Raw genomic sequence first — 15,906 nt, 5'->3', positions numbered from 1 at the left:
TGATAGTACATCAAAATTAAATTCTAAAAAATAATATTATATGACTAATAAAATTTATTATATTTGACCAATACTTAACTAATTCTAAATACTAAATATTAAATTTTATATTTTAAAATTTAAATTCTTAAATTCTAATAGTATAATTAACTAATATGAAAAAATAAAAAAGTGTTGGTGCTCATATTTTTCAATTCTAAAAATAAAATAAAATAGTAAAAGCGTACTAGTAATAGAAGTCAAGGAGGGCGTCTCAAATGTGATTACTCCATTTTTCTTCATTTCCGTTGTGTTTGTGTTGAGTTTATTTGGTCACATTTTATTCATAAATCAATCAATCCAACAAAAACAAGTAGTGGGAGTTTCAGAGAGAAGAGAGAGAGAAATTGCATCAAAAAGACCGAATTGACCTTGGACCTTCATCTTCCTCTCTCTTCCCTTCTAGGCTTCTGCTCCTAACTAACTCCTCCTTCGATTCGCTCAACCTCTTCGTCAACATGAACGAGAAGGCCAACGTAACCAAGGAGCTCAACGCCAAGCACAAGAAGGTTCGTCTTCTCGCATTCGCCCTTTCCTTTTTCTGATTCTGTTTCGGTTTCCGATTTTGATTACCATATCACGATGATGATTATCATCGTGTGTTTACTGAAATTGCCTCCGATCAATGATCGCTATTAGTCGGATTCGAAGTTCGAACATCGCTGTTCTATATGTGCATATCGCGAGATTTTGAATGCCAAAGAATTTGATTTTTTTTTTTTTTTGGTTTGAGCTGCGGAAAAATGAGTTACCAGTGGGTTTTTGTTTTGATCTGCTTGTTCCGATGGTTGGTTTGATTGATCGATTTTTTGTGTTTGAGCATTTTGAGGGATTAGTTATTCGGAGGTTATTCTGTTTTCGTAATTTGGATGCTTTTTTTTTTTTTTTCTGATGCAACTTATTCAGGGAAAGGCTATGGAATACGGAGGATCTATTAGAAGTTATGGGGTTTTTTCTTTAATTTTTTTTTTATTTCGGAAGCATTTTCAGTTGTTTGTTTGAGAAGTTATGAGTTTCTAATGCTACGGAGTATTCGATCTATGAGACCTGATTACCTGAAGTGTTGGGTTTGATTCATATGAATTGATGTCAATGAATAAAAGGATATCATGGTAATCTTATTTGGTTATTAAAAAAAGTTTTGTTTTATGTTTCTTTTGGGTTTATAGTTGAGATCTTTTTCCTTTTTATCATATTTTTATTTTTAATTGTAAAATGTGCGGATTTAATACTGAGCTTATCCTACATTTAATGTGATTGTGCAAGAATGTTTGGCATTTTCTGTATTTGTTTTCACTTTTCACTCTTGATCCAATGTTTTTCTACTGTTACTCTAAATATGCAGATACTGGAAGGGCTTCTTAAATTACCAGAGAATAGGGAATGTGCCGACTGCAAAGCTAAGTATGTATCTGGTTGGATCCAAAATTCATAGTGAACTTTTCTAGATTTTGTGACAGTAGTAATTCAAACAGAGATCTGAACTGATTCACGATGAAATTACATTTGCGCTATTCGTTTTCAGGCTCTTTTTTCTTCTTCAGTTTTCACTCGAATTTCTATTTTCATCCACTTTGCAGGGGTCCAAGATGGGCTAGCGTAAATCTTGGCATCTTCATATGCATGCAGTGCTCAGGAATACATCGAAGTTTGGGAGTACATATATCAAAGGTAATGTTATGGTTATGGGTATGGAGCACTGGTGCATCGTTTTAACTGTAAAATACATGATTGTGATTAGTGGCACTTTTATGACATTGATGCTACAATGTTTTCTTGATGACGTTTGTCCGAATCTCAGATAGAGAAGGTTGTTTTAGGTAGTTGGAAGCTAACATAAAACTTAGTCTATTCTTTATGACGTGGATCAGAGATGGTAATGGTATATTGTTAGGAGACAAATTAATAGGTCTGAAGTTCATAGTGGAATGAGATGCCTTTATTCACAAGTAGGATTAAATGAGCATCACAAAACCGAATTTTGGAAGGATTTAGAAAGGTTTAATCCAGGGCTACAATTGGGAGCAAAGATGTTTTTCTATTATTATTACTTTTTTAAAATGAGATTTAAATGGTCATGTGGTGGTAGTGATTTAGTGAAGCTTAGTGGCTAACTGGCTATGAAGGGCTATGTATGTGTGCTAGTGCTTATTTTGGAAGCAGGACGAGCATCTTATCATAGCATTAGGAATGAATGCATTAGAGAGAAGGTTGGGGTATTGTTTATCATAGAAAAGATGATATAATCTCACTTTAGATGATTTGGGCATGTGGAGAAGACTTGTAGAAGTGCTAGAAAGAAATATAACAAGTGGAGGGTAGCTTAATATCTAGAATAGAGGGGACCTAGATAATTTATAGGTTAAACTATGAAAGATATGTAGATTTTAATAGATTGAAAGTGAATTTGATTTATGATATGACATTATAGCGCTGTCTGATTTTTGTAGCTGATCTCACCTAGTTGGAGAAAGCTTAATTGTTGTCAACTCATAATATAAATCATGGGAGGGATATTTTGTATTATGATGACTCATGGAAATAGAATCTTCGATATCAGTAAGGTGCAGCATGTTTCTGCATTTCGCATGTGTTGTAGGCTTGTAGCAATGTACTGTGTCAAATAGACTCCCTTAATTTAGTGACCTGTTTTGAGAGACCCTTCACTTTTCTGCATGCGTATTTCATATCTTTGCTGGCAACAATGTACAGAAGGTAATTGACTATCATCAATATATTCCTTCTTTGACTGGTAATTTGCATTTTTATGGTAAGAAAGGATGTTTCACTGTTAAAATGTAGGGAGAAAGTTCAGGAACAGAGTTCCAACTACAGAGATGATTACAGAAAATTTTAAAGTAAGCTATAAGTGTTCTAGAGAAAAAAGACAAGAATCAGAACTAGACATAGTAGATTTTGCTCAATGATCCCAACCCCTGGAAACATCTCATTCCTTATATGATTCTCATGCCTTCTGTAACCCTCCTCTCTTATTCATTCTTGAATATTTGCCTACACCATCTCATGCTGCCATTTGTATCTTTCTGTTATGTGTCCCTCTTTCCTATAACTGAATACACCTCTTCACACACTTTCCACTGCCTCCTTGACCAGGGTTCTATTATTAAGGTGTTGCCACCGCACACCACCCTGTGGAAAAAAGAACTTTAGTTACTGTTTTATATTTGTATGGGAGTACTGAGTGAGCATCTGTAGGAAGTTAATTGTCAAATTACATATTAACCTATGTTAATTTTTGCTGCGGTCCTGACATTATTAATGGAGGTTACTGTTAACTGAAGAGTGCTAGGTTAGTAAATAACTTGTTGCTGCCGAAAGAGTGCAAATTTGGTTTGGTATTTTTCCATTTAAAATAAATTATGTGTGGATTTAGTTTGATGTGGTGAATAACCAAAATATGCTCCCTCACCATGATTGTTGCCTTTTGTAGTTTACTAAAAATGAGTAAAAAGATTTGGTAAAATCTGATCACTTGTGCCAATATTCTATTACATGTCTTTTCAATGGCTTTCCTTGCAGGTTCGTTCTGCAACTTTAGACACATGGCTCCCCGAGCAAGTTGCATTCATTCAGTGTAAGATATATACTGTCACGGGCTTCTAATTGTGTGAATTTTGTTGTGTACATACTTGTGTAATCTACATGTTATATTTGAATCCTTTTATTTGTCCTAAACAGCCATGGGGAACGAGAGAGCAAATAGCTACTGGGAAGCAGAATTACCTCCAAACTATGATAGAGTTGGAATCGAGAATTTCATTCGTGCAAAGTATGAATAATGATAAACTCCTTGTTTACCTCAAATAGCTACACTTTTATATTTATACCATTTGAGGTATATGTGTCCTTGTTTGTGCACCTGGTTTCGAACTTTAAATGGATGCATATATTTGAAGGTATGAAGAGAAAAGATGGGTTGCAAGGGATGGGAAACCAAAATCACCTTCTAGACTGCGAGAAGAGAAAAGTTCTTCACATTGGCAGAGACCTGTGGAAAGAAGTGGGCATGGTTATGCAGCAGCTTCTGAGAATACCGTTGAGGAAAGGAAGAAAACCCAACCTTCAAATCCAAATCCGGCTGCAAGGATTAGTATTCTTACTCCTCCCAAAGCATCTGAACATGTATTATTTCTTCCCTTCGTTTTATCCCCAAAAAAATTATATATATTTTTGCCCCCTTTGGTATTGTTACTGTGAACCTTCTTTTTCTGTTTTTTTTTCCCTCCCCTTTATTTTTTAACCTTTGCATTGCATCATATGCAGTATGGTACTTGTATACTCTTTTCTTCTGCAGTCAGTGTCAGCAGTCTCGACTTAAGTTTAGCGCCCCCCCCCCCCCCCCCCCCCCCAAAAAAAAAGGGATACAAGCGGGAGGGAGGGCTTTTTGAATCTTATAGAAACAAGTTTAACATTTTCTTTTTGCTATGACATAAAAATTGTGGTTTTTAAGTAATTAAATAGATGAGTCCAAGTTTTGCCACCTGACTTTTGGTTTTAATATGAAATATTCTTTTGCCATTCTTCTTTAAATTTGGAAATAATTATTGTTTATAGTAGTCTAAAAATAATCAATTTGCAAGCAGGTTGCTCCTGTTAGCAAACCTCAGCATGTTGAGAAAGCAGAACCAGTAGCACCTCAACCACAAGTTGAAACTTCAAAGCAGGTTACAGACACAGCTCAAAATATTCCTGCAAAAGTTGATTATGCTACAGATCTTTTCAACCTGTTATCAATGGATGGCCCTAGCGAAAATGGCTCAGAGGCAACTGGTACTACTACTGAAGATAATAACTGGGCAGGTTTCCAATGTATGTATTAATACACCATTGAACAACAAACGAATTTCTCACCGGATGTTTCTTTCTGAAAGATCTACAGATTCATCTCCTGATCTGTTTAACTTAGGTTGTGATTTTGTTACTATAACTCTTTCAGCTGCTCCAGTGGCTTCAACAACTGAGAAGGCTAGTCCTCCAAAAGCAGTTGAGAGTACTCCTCAATCTGCATCTGGAATTGAGGATCTATTTAAAGATTCACCTTCAGTGACACCAAGCTTAGCTGCAGAAAAACCCCAGAAAGATGTAAAAAATGATATCATGAGCCTCTTTGAGAAGGTATGTGTAATGCTCAATAGGTTTGTTTAGGACTGTGGGGCTACTTCCTTGACCTGGAAATTAGTCTTAGTTGTTAAATATATAAATTCTTCCGCTCTTTTTTGAGCAATTGTTGTCCCTTTGTCTTGTGCATGTGCAAGTAATTTATCTGTTGTAGTCTATTGTCATACATTTATTCTGAGGTATTTTAGCACACTCTTAGCTGACTGGTGAATTGGATATCTGCAGAGCAATATGGTCTCTCCATTCTCTATGCATCAACAGCAGCTTGCCATGTTAGCACAGCAACAGTCTCTTCTAATGGCTGCTGCAGCTAAATCAAATGTTGGGGATCCCAAGTACCCTGCTGGTATACAGCAACCTAGGCCCAATGTTCCTATCCAGAATTGGCCAGCTGCTGGTTACTCGATTCCTGGAGTCATGCCCATGGGTGGTCAAAGAGATCTGCAGACACTTATGCAGATAACGGCTCAGACTAGGGGCTTGACTCCACCACAATCAGCTGGGAGCTCTGTTCAGTATCCACCATCTAGGTATGTTACTCGGATATAACTTGACTATTTCCTGATATTGCTTTATATAATCTTGATGGTTGATATTGGTGCCAATCAATTATCTAGATAGTTATAATGAAAGGCTGTTTAGATTCTTTTTTTATTTTTTATTTTATTTTTTTTTGGAAGAATGTTGTACCAAAATGCAATTCTAAATGCCTAAGACTTCCACAAGCTCCCCTATTATAAAATTTTCATTTCGTAGTTGAGGCTAGCACTGGAGAATAATGATAGTGATAATGATAAAACTATCATGATCATTATGAAATGCTAGTTTTACTGTCTCATCTACTGTTTGAATTTATTTTTGAATGTGAAGCTATCACATAGTGTATGGCACGCCCTCTTGTCAATATTTTGCTTCAATAACTTAACACAAATTTACCTGGATCATGTTACAAAATGGGCACTGATCAACAAACGACATTGCCAATGTCTTTTCTATTTCCTTAATATACTGTTTTATAAATCATCTATAGTAGCCTTGTTCGCCAAAATTTTTATAAAAAGAACACGTTTTTCACTGTTCATTCCTTCTATTCTTTTCTTTATTGCAGTTTCTATGGCATGGGGCAAGTTGCTCCAGTTAATGGAACAACGACAATGGGAGTGGGTAAAAATCAATCAAAAACTCCAGTGGCATCAACCACTTCACAATCTGCAAAGGATTATGATTTTTCGTCCTTAACTCAAGGGATGTTTGCAAAGCCTTGATTGGTCTTCTGTTGCACAATGACGGGTACGTCACATACCATAGAAGATTAGTTAAAATGACAGGAAATGTAATTTCATTTTTAATTTTCCCCTTGACATATATCCTTGGGTTGTAAACCATTTGTAGAGAGCTAGTTCAGTTTTTTATATCGTATTTTCGGGTGATTGCCTCATTTGTATTGGTAGTTGTATTCAGTTTTCACAATAAAAGACATTGAAATTAATTATATATATTCCTTCTATTGCTTCTATATTTTATGTAATGATAAACACATATTTGGTCTCTCGTGTTACCGTATAAGTTTTATTCCAAAATGTGGTGAATATTCTAATTTTCAGATTGCACTTGATAAGTCGGTGATGTTAATATCTTTGGTAGGGCAAAAAAAAAAGAGAAAAAGAATGTGTTTTAGAAATGCTTGTATAGATATAAAAATATGCTACATTTCGGTAAAGAAATTGTGTTGTAGTTTTCCAGTAATGATAGGGAATAGGGATTAACTCGCTACTACTATAGGGATTCAAACCATAACTTTTTTTTTTTTTGGGTGTATATCAGAATTTAAAACAGTTTAGTTGTAAATACAAAAATTAACAGCGCTTACTCCAAAATCCAAGTCTAGTATTTGAAAATAATAAAAAGAAAAGGTTTTCATCTCAATTTTAAATTTAGTTTAGACAGTGCTTTGACCCCATTGTCATTGTTGATGTTGTTTTTGTTTTAAATCCATTAAGTGCAAATCATTGGATATCCCATGGACGAAAACACTAATATCTAATTTGTTGGAATTCACCTCAGTGAATAAGATGTCTATGAAATCTGTTGTAAACATGCCACCTATCTTGCATCGAATTCAGAAGTGAAATAATTTAAGCAATTACCACTTGTATTAGATGCCATGGTTTCCTTTGTCGTTGTTAGCATATAAATGCGTCACAAGAACTGGAGTATCTGTTTTATGTCATTAGCATTTCATTGTGTTTCTACACCAACTGATGCTAACTGGTAGCAAAACGCAGAGCAGTATACAGTAAAAAGAAGACATAATACGAGAGAGTTTTTGTAACTTATAAGGCAGAAGTCACAGGCCTTTTCATCTTTGAAGACGGTGCCATCTAATTGACCAATTGCCGTGGCTCTCCAATCCATTATCCATCTTTGAACCCTTTGTATAAATCCTATCCATCCTCTTACCAAACTTGGTCGTATTTTCATCGCTCACCAACCATATCAAGCCACATAATCGGACTCCAAATCATGCCTCTCTTGTAGCATACCAAAGTGTCAGTGTAAAAGCTATCAACCACCATTTAAATAATTGCTATCCAAAATTTGTTCAATTCTAAACACGGTAACGATATATTTTCCTATTGATGAACATTAGCTAGTTAATGAGTTCACACGTGCCACGATTATGTATACCTACATGTGATTGCAATGTGATCATCTATCAAAGTCCATGTGTTACGATAAAAATGATTAAATTACAATTTCACTACGAATGCAAACAACGTTCCAAAGTGCTAGATCCTAGAGTGCTTTTGTATAATCTATACTTTATGCACATTGTAATTGTCTTTATAGCGAGTCCTATTCCGTCTTGCACTTGTTCCTGTCTTCTGTACTCTTCTTCGTTCACATTTTCAATATTTACCAAGTCAATGATACGATAAACATTACATGACTTTGCTTCATTACAACCATAATTAGGTTTCACGATTAATTGGAGTGTGTCATTAGAACTCGTAGTAGAGATTTCGGCTTATAATAATGCACCAAAAAATTCTAACCATTCGGTTAAGGTTGGTGCTAGCTTGATATTACACAGCTCAAATCAAATGCAGCCACATATATATAAATAAGTGTGCTTTATTTGTCACATTATATCAAGTTGATCATTGTCCTATTTTAGATAGCGAAAAGTGATAAGTCATTAGCCTTCCGCCATTCTTTTTATTTATTTTTTATGGTTGGCGGATAGAGAAGTTTGTCACCATCATGAAGGTACTGTGCGTATCTAACTATATATCATTTTTGACCGTACAAATATATTTTATGGATGTGAAGCACTCACCATGCACATTTTTTTTCAATGTAAAGGATTAAATTAGGAATTTAGGATTAGCTTTCGTCATTGAGAACATTGCGTGTTCAAAAACTTGATTGATTTTGATCCTTCAACCCATTGCAAGCAGCTAACTAGGGAAATAAACTTGAGATTATTAACACTATAAAAATTCAAAATACACATATTTTCCTTTTTTTTAAAAAATTTAAATTTGTAAAAAATGACACTTTTTAGATGTTTGAATGGCATTTTAATTTTCTTTTATTTATAAAATATATTATTTTATCTTTCAATAATTATTGAAACAATATTTTGGTCAAATAAACTAAAAATATGTTATTTTAATTATGTAAAGAAGAAAAATGTATATTGTATATACAAAGAAAAGAATGTCATTTAGATATAAAAAAAAGTCTCATTTTATCTAATTTGTATATATGTAAAATTTGGAAGACATTATTAGGTTTAATTTACTCTTTTTCATAGTCAAAAATTAATAGTTATAAAAATTTGAACTATTGAAACTAGTAAATATTAATAATTAAGTTAGATATACTAAAATTAACTAACAAAATTAGTTATGAGTGTAGGATATATATTAAAATATAAAATATATATTAAAAATGAGTTAATATATATATATATATATATATATATATATATATATATATATATATATATATATATATATATGCGTGTGTGTGGTTAATTTGATAACTAATTCATAGTTAACTACCAGCTTAATTTTTAATGTATTTTTTTATTTTAATATATTTTATATGAGCAGTTGGTCTAGTAATTTATTTAATTTGTTTATGTATATATAACATGGTTCATGTAAAATTTTGACGACATTATTAGGTTTACTCTTTTTATAGTGTCTATGTTGTACTAAACGAAACAAGATGTTACACAGTTTATTTTCTTTTTTTGGATAAATGAAAAGAAAATTTTGGCATAAATTATGATGATTATTAGTTGAATGAAATATTAGAGCTGAAGTATTTATCAATAGTTAACTAATAATGTATCACATTATATTCATTGCATTGATATGTTGATTCAATGTTTCAATATAATGAAACTCCTACTTTGTTTGGTAGCTGGTATCCAAAATTGATACCGCTACATGAACAATTGGATATGAATGGTCATTAATTTAAGAGTTCCACTAAAAAAATTAATTAAGAGCGTAATTAATTAGAATTAATTAGTTAAAAAATAAGTCTATTATAAAAAAATAATAACTTTATTATTATTATTTTTAGATTTTCAAAATTAAAAATAAAAGAGAATTGGCTTGAATTAATTTATATTGTAATTGGTTTTTTAAATTTTTTTTAATTTAATTAGTGAGGGGAGAATAAGGGTTTTACACTTTTCATATAGACATGGTCAAAGGTCTTTACATTTTCATCTTCATCTCATCCCTTTTTTCATGGTCGGACAGGTCGGTTTGGCGGTGGACTTTTGTGTAGGACACTTCCTGTTTGGCATGTGATGTGGGCGAGCCTCCCCATAAGCTGCGGGAATCCACAATTCCAGATTCCACTATCCATATTCCGGGATAAACGGTCATATTTTATAGCCGTTGTGCCTTCTATTTTCATTATTCAAATGCTTATTATCACTGTCACTGACACCAACCTGGCCTAAAAGCGTGATTATTAAAACTGCAAATAGGATTAACGAACACTAATAACTTTATAGCTGTACGGTACTAACAATTAAATTAAGTAAAGCGAATACTTAACGGAATCTTTCTACAAGTGTGCTATGTAATGAGGATGATGATGTATTGATATGTGTGTTACTGTTGTAAGATTTTTGCTGTGTTCTATGTGACACCAGTGCCTCTTATACTTTGTCACGTCTCTTGCCATGCAATAATGCCGACTTCATGCATCTCACTTTAATGTTCCTCTGTGGATTTAAAATAAGTTATACAGCATAGTTAATATTTCACTGTAAATTAAAACTATAATTAATGACTCTAACTTACTCATTTCGGCCTAGTTGAAATTAGTACTAATTGAAGAGAACGAATTTCACCAGAACGAGTATTTCTTATTTTTTACTGATGTAACAGTAAAGAACAACGGTGGGCAGCCACATTACATTTACATATACCAATGTTTTGAAGGTGCAGTGTCCTTTTCATCGAACGGTCCACATGTCATGAGAACCCACGCTGCTCAGTGGCCCCAACCCTCTACAGTCTACCCGAAAGGTCATAGCCTCATAGGGCATACGGCATACGGCATAGGGTGCACCTATAAGTACCCTCTCTTCTCTCTCCTTCTTACTTTCTCTTTTCTTTCTCTCCCAACGTTCCAATTTCCTCTGTATTAGCAAACCACCCCAGCGGACCAGGTAAGTCCGAGCCCCCCCTTCACACGCACAGCACAAGCACTCAAAAAAAGCGACACAAAAAATGGGTTTTCTTTTCGTGAAAACGGTTGTAATCTCCACCGGAATAGTGTCCATGGCAATGGGGCTGAAGCTCACAGTTCCACTCCTCACCGAAGCCGTACCTTCCATCTCCACCTTCTTCTTCACTTGTCTCACTCCTCCTTACCTCTACCTTCTCCTCAACTTCATCATTCTCTCCATCTTCGCCACCTCTAAGCTCACCCACCACCACAACCACTCTCCGCCAGACTCGCCTCCCGAGACCCTCCTCTACAACGCACCCGAACAACTCAAGATCTCGCAAAATGACTACAGCGGCATCGTTTCGGAAGAATTCCTTTACGAACCACCGAAAACCAACGAAACCGTCACAAACGACGAGAACTTACCGTTGAAAACGACGGTTACCGTATCCGAAGAAGCCGTTGGCATGCAGAAGAAGGACTCCTCGGATCTTGATTTGGCGTTCCCCGATGAGAACCAGAAACCGCCGGTATCCGCCAGGTTCAGCCACCGGAAAGCCGCTAAAGCAAGTCCAGAAGGTCCGTTTTCTCTCCGTCTGTTTCTATTTCTGTTTTTTTTTTTTTTTGAAATTTGAAATTGAAAATTAAAAATGTTTTAAATGAAATTTGTTAGTACTGTTGTGACGGTTATAACTAATTACTGACAGGAGGGAAGATGGTTGCGTTGGGAGTAGCGAAGCCGAAGAGGCAGGACACGCTGGAGAGCACGTGGAGGACCATAACGGAAGGTCGGCCCATGCCGCTGACCAGGCATCTCAAGAAATCTGACACGTGGGAGCAGGCTCGCCGGAGCGCCACTCCGTTGACGGATCTCAACGGCGGCGAAGGAGGTAAGACGCCTCCTCCTCCGAAGATGAAGAAGGCCGAGACATTCGGCGGGAGGGAGAACAACGTTTCTCCGGCTGGTGGCAGCAGCGGCGCTGGCAGGCTGAGGAAGGAGCCATCACTGAGTCAGGATGAGTTGAATCGGCGAGTTGAAGCGTTCATTCACAAGTTCAATGAAGAGATGAGGCTGCAGAGGCAGGAATCGCTGAGGCAGTACCGTGCGATGGTAAATGGCGGAGTTCACTGAGATTCAGAGACTGCCATTGCTGTTGTTTTTACAGATTTGCCCTTCGAATTAGGGAATAGAGGAGTTTTTACCCTTTTTGTTTTTTGTAAAGCAATGGAAGAAAAGAAATGGATACGTTTTTGTAATGTTTTTTACAATTGCCAAAAAGAAGATTGTTTCTGATATCTCACAGATTCACATTTCATATTAGGAAGAAAAATACAAGGAATCAAGTTAGAGGCGGTCAAGATTTGAAAACAATAGATTAAGAAAATAGTAACTTTTCATAAAGGTTTCCACTCCTTTTCATCGCAGTTTCGGAAGTGATCTGGCTCCTATTGCGCAGACCGCCGCATCACCATCTTTACAGTACGCTGCGCACGTCGCCATTCTCATCACACCGCCGGTTGATCTATGTCACTTGCACCCACGCTGCTCGCCTATCACATCTTCGCGGCTTGCATGACCAAGGCCAAGCCCGTGTTTGTACTACAGCGGCCTCCACCTCGACGATTCTTTGCGCAGTGCCAATACCCTCTACAACCAATTTCCATCACCGCAATGCCCTCTTTGCATGCGCTGTTTCCTCTTTCGCAGGATTACCGTAGCGTCCTTTTCCTCGTGATTCACAAATGGCAGTCATTAGGCTTTGTTTGGTTAGTGGGTGGTAATGCACAAAACATGGACATAAATTTTTAAACTTGTTTGGTAGAGTTCTGCTAGGGAGCCAATATTATGAAACCACTGATGTTATGGAACCACTCAACCAAAAAACTTAAGCTAATTTTGGGATTTACCAAGATCAAATTCTTGACCTTTCGGATCTAGAATTTTGATATCATGTCATGATACCACTCATTCCAAAAGTTTAAGCTGATGGAAAAAGGTAATACTAATGGTTATATCACTAATCCATTGTACATATTGTACAAATATTTCATTGACTCTTTATACTTTCTCTGTTTGGTATTTAAGTACATGATCCTGCATTCAAATTCCAATTCTAATAAAATAACACTATTAACCTTAGCACCATTATCATCTCTCTACCTCTATCACCATCACCATTATCATGTTAACTCAGATTATCACCATTAATAATTTGTAATGCAATTACAAATTCAATTCATCAAATCAACAAACTAACACAAAATCACTCTACCAATAAGATTAATCAAAATTCAAATAAAAAATAAATAAAAGAACGGAGAACTCTCTCTCCAATTATCTGCTCATCTTGCATGCAAAAAGTACAATCTAGTTACAGTCACAAACAAAAAAATTGAAATTGAAATTGAAATTAAAAACAGACAATTATTCTCATCACAGAAAAAAAAAAAACTCAAAGAACTAGAAAGGAAAAAACAACAAGAATAGAACCAGAGCAAGATAGATGACCATATGGTGGAAGAGAGGCAGAGGCATGAAAGAGAGACGAAGGCAGATCTAGAAAGAGAGTTGCGAGTTAGATTTGAAAGTGCCTGGACATGACACTGGTACCAGCACTAGCACCTCCCTTGCCAGCCTCACGCTGCAAAGTCTTAACAAGCCCAAAATCCGTTACATGAGGCTTAAACTCATGATCAAGCAATATGTTATTGCTCTTCACATCCTTATGAACTATAACAGGCACACAATTGATCTAAAAATCATCTTAATGGAAAATTTAAAAAACTAATTATAGTTATTTTTGTTGTTCGATATACATCAATCCATGATGGACATCTACATCTAGGTTTGTGTGTCCTTAAAAAGATCCATATATCATTACACGCACAAATCAATTTGTTTATCCTTCACCTAAAGAAGAAAATTAAAAAAAATGTATATAAAAACATGTTTACTATGTAACTTAAGTTGGTGTCGTGAATATAACCACTTTCTATTTGCAGATCCTCTTCTTTTCAAGTAGATTGTTGAAGCATAATCTTGACAGAAGTTGTGGGTGCTCATAATGAACCAATTTCGTGCTAACAATTAAATTCAACTCATATATCAATCCTCCTAAAATTACCTAAAATTAGCAAAAGAACCATCTTGTATGAAAGTGAAACCCTGAGACATGCACCCAAGACAAACCAAGAACAATCTTTGTTTATCAAAATCATGAATTACCACTAACTTGTGAATGCGGTGACGACGGAGTAGGAGGGACACCCTGCGGGACGCGTCTCAGAGGCGAGGCTGCGAGCGTCACTGGTAAGGGCTGTGCAGGGCAAACAGCAAATGCGCTTGCTAGTGCTTCGACGACGGGAGACTTCCACCGCGGCGTAAACGGAAGCAGAGCAACACTATGCGTCGTCGAAAGTCACCTCGGTGGAGTGGATGCGTCTTCAACGAACCGGCAAAGGTGACATGCAGCGGTGGTGGCAGTGCGGAGCTGATTCCCGGAAGCAATTGGGATGGTGGCTGTTGGACTCACCGGCGGCGCTGACCAGAGTTGACGCCGACGACCGAAGAAGACTCCGAAGATGATGGGTTCGACGACGCTGAAGGGGGAGTGGGTGGATGTGGCTGTACGATGAAATTAGATGTAAATTAAGTTAACTAAAGTAATGGGGAGTAATTAAGTTTAACCTTGGATAATTGGGGATGTGGCTTTTTGAATGAAAGCCAAATAAAGATTAACAGAAGTTGACTGACCCCTCTTGATTAGTAATGGAATTATTCAAAATTTGCTACGAAGAGAAGAATAAATGCTTAATAAGTAGTGAAAAGAAACGATGAAAATGTTGGAGATATTCTCAAATTTCATCCGTTTTAGCTCGATATTTTGAAGTGTCTGTCGATCTTCAACAAAGTTTTCTTCTAATCTATTCTGAATTTCTGATAATAACATGAAACTTTGAGTATAATGTAATCCAATGCATAATAGGGAATTTCTAACAATTAGCCGATTACGTGTTAGTTCCGGAGATGTGAGGTATGGATTACTGCTTTCCGTTTCTCCGATTGGTAAGATTGTGTTTTTGAATTTTTGAGACACTTTGATCCAGAGTGAAACTATATAGAGATACAGATACACTTTCTATAATTTAATAATTTTATATATACTATTTTTTATTATGCAATGAATTTATGTTTTAATTATTTATTTTATTAATATTTTTTATTTAATTAATTTAATATTATATTCTCAAATTTTTATATTTTTTAAATTAGTTTTTATATAATTATTTTTATATCTATTTTTAAAAAAATTATTTATTGTTTAATATTAGAGTTAATACTTAAAGTGGTCTTTGAATTTGCAGTCAAGTCTTAATGTCATCTCTGAACTTAAAATTGTCTAAAGTTATCTTTGAACTTATCAACGGTCGTCCCTGAGATACTTTCTGATGACAAAATGATGACGTAGTTGGATGGAGACTACGCTAGAAATCATGCTAGACTGATAAAGCATCACCGTTTCATTTTTGGCATCCAAATAGAACATAAAACGACATCGTTTGAGGTATTTTGAGGGGTTTTAACATGTTATAGTTAAAACCCCTCAAAATACCCTAAAAGAGGTTATTTATGTTCTATTTAGGCGCAAAAATTGAAACGACGACATTTTACCAGTCCAGCTTGACTTTCAGCGTGGCCTTCGTCCAACCGCGTTATTATTCCATCATTGAAAAGTATCTCAAGGACGATTATTGTTAAGTTTATGGACAATTTTGGGACAATTTTAAATTTAGGGACGACATTGATTCTCAACTGCAAGTTCAAGGATTACTTTAAGTATTAAGGGCCGTTTGAGAAGCTTTAAAAGTAATTTTTTGAACTTTTGACTTATGAAAAATAGTAGTATTAATGTCTACTACAATTTTCAAAATCAAATTGCAGTTTTCTAAGAAGTTATTTAGAAGCTTATAGTGAAATTAAAAAAAAATGACCTCTCATAATAAAAAACTTTTTATCAC

At 35.4% G+C, this 15,906-nt stretch overlaps 2 protein-coding genes and 1 long non-coding RNA gene across 3 annotated transcripts; 2 read left to right on the top strand and 1 right to left on the bottom strand.

Moving 5' to 3' along the window:
- Positions 1–238: 238 nt before the first annotated feature.
- Positions 239–6,694, top strand: LOC112707356 (ADP-ribosylation factor GTPase-activating protein AGD5). Its single transcript, XM_025759058.3, has 10 exons — positions 239–548; positions 1,385–1,443; positions 1,620–1,710; positions 3,580–3,634; positions 3,739–3,829; positions 3,957–4,182; positions 4,644–4,869; positions 4,997–5,175; positions 5,404–5,708; positions 6,287–6,694. Exons 1-10 carry the CDS (start codon positions 498–500, stop codon positions 6,441–6,443), a joined length of 1,440 nt encoding a protein of 479 aa, XP_025614843.1. The 5' UTR covers positions 239–497; the 3' UTR covers positions 6,444–6,694.
- Positions 6,695–10,760: 4,066 nt separating this feature from the next.
- On the top strand, positions 10,761–12,183 carry LOC112707354 (uncharacterized). Its single transcript, XM_025759057.3, has 2 exons — positions 10,761–11,466; positions 11,595–12,183. The coding sequence occupies exons 1-2, from the start codon at positions 10,947–10,949 to the stop codon at positions 12,017–12,019; spliced, it is 945 nt and encodes a 314-aa protein (XP_025614842.1). The 5' UTR covers positions 10,761–10,946; the 3' UTR covers positions 12,020–12,183.
- LOC140174853 (uncharacterized) lies at positions 12,168–14,951 on the bottom strand. The gene is made up of 2 exons (XR_011864832.1): positions 14,114–14,951; positions 12,168–12,610 (listed from the first exon to the last, which is right to left on the bottom strand). It is a non-coding gene; the product is annotated as an uncharacterized lncRNA (long non-coding RNA).
- Between the last annotated feature and the right edge of the window lie 955 nt (positions 14,952–15,906).

This window comes from Arachis hypogaea, chromosome 8, assembly GCF_003086295.3.
Source record: "Arachis hypogaea cultivar Tifrunner chromosome 8, arahy.Tifrunner.gnm2.J5K5, whole genome shotgun sequence".
In the NCBI taxonomy this organism is placed as follows: domain Eukaryota; kingdom Viridiplantae; phylum Streptophyta; class Magnoliopsida; order Fabales; family Fabaceae; genus Arachis; species Arachis hypogaea.
The sequence above is the reverse complement of the archived record's forward strand: the minus strand, read 5'-3'. Positions and strand labels throughout refer to the sequence as shown.

Excerpts from the sequence above, each read along its gene's own strand:
- LOC112707354 (XM_025759057.3), top strand. The coding sequence starts at position 10,947 with ATGGGTTTTCTTTTCGTGAAAACGGTTGTAATCTCCACCGGAATAGTG. Across the intron at positions 11,467-11,594 it reads CGCTAAAGCAAGTCCAGAAG|GAGGGAAGATGGTTGCGTTG; the intron begins GTCCGTTTTCTC and ends AATTACTGACAG.
- LOC112707356 (XM_025759058.3), top strand. The coding sequence starts at position 498 with ATGAACGAGAAGGCCAACGTAACCAAGGAGCTCAACGCCAAGCACAAG. Across the intron at positions 549-1,384 it reads TCAACGCCAAGCACAAGAAG|ATACTGGAAGGGCTTCTTAA; the intron begins GTTCGTCTTCTC and ends CTAAATATGCAG. Across the intron at positions 5,176-5,403 it reads TCATGAGCCTCTTTGAGAAG|AGCAATATGGTCTCTCCATT; the intron begins GTATGTGTAATG and ends GGATATCTGCAG.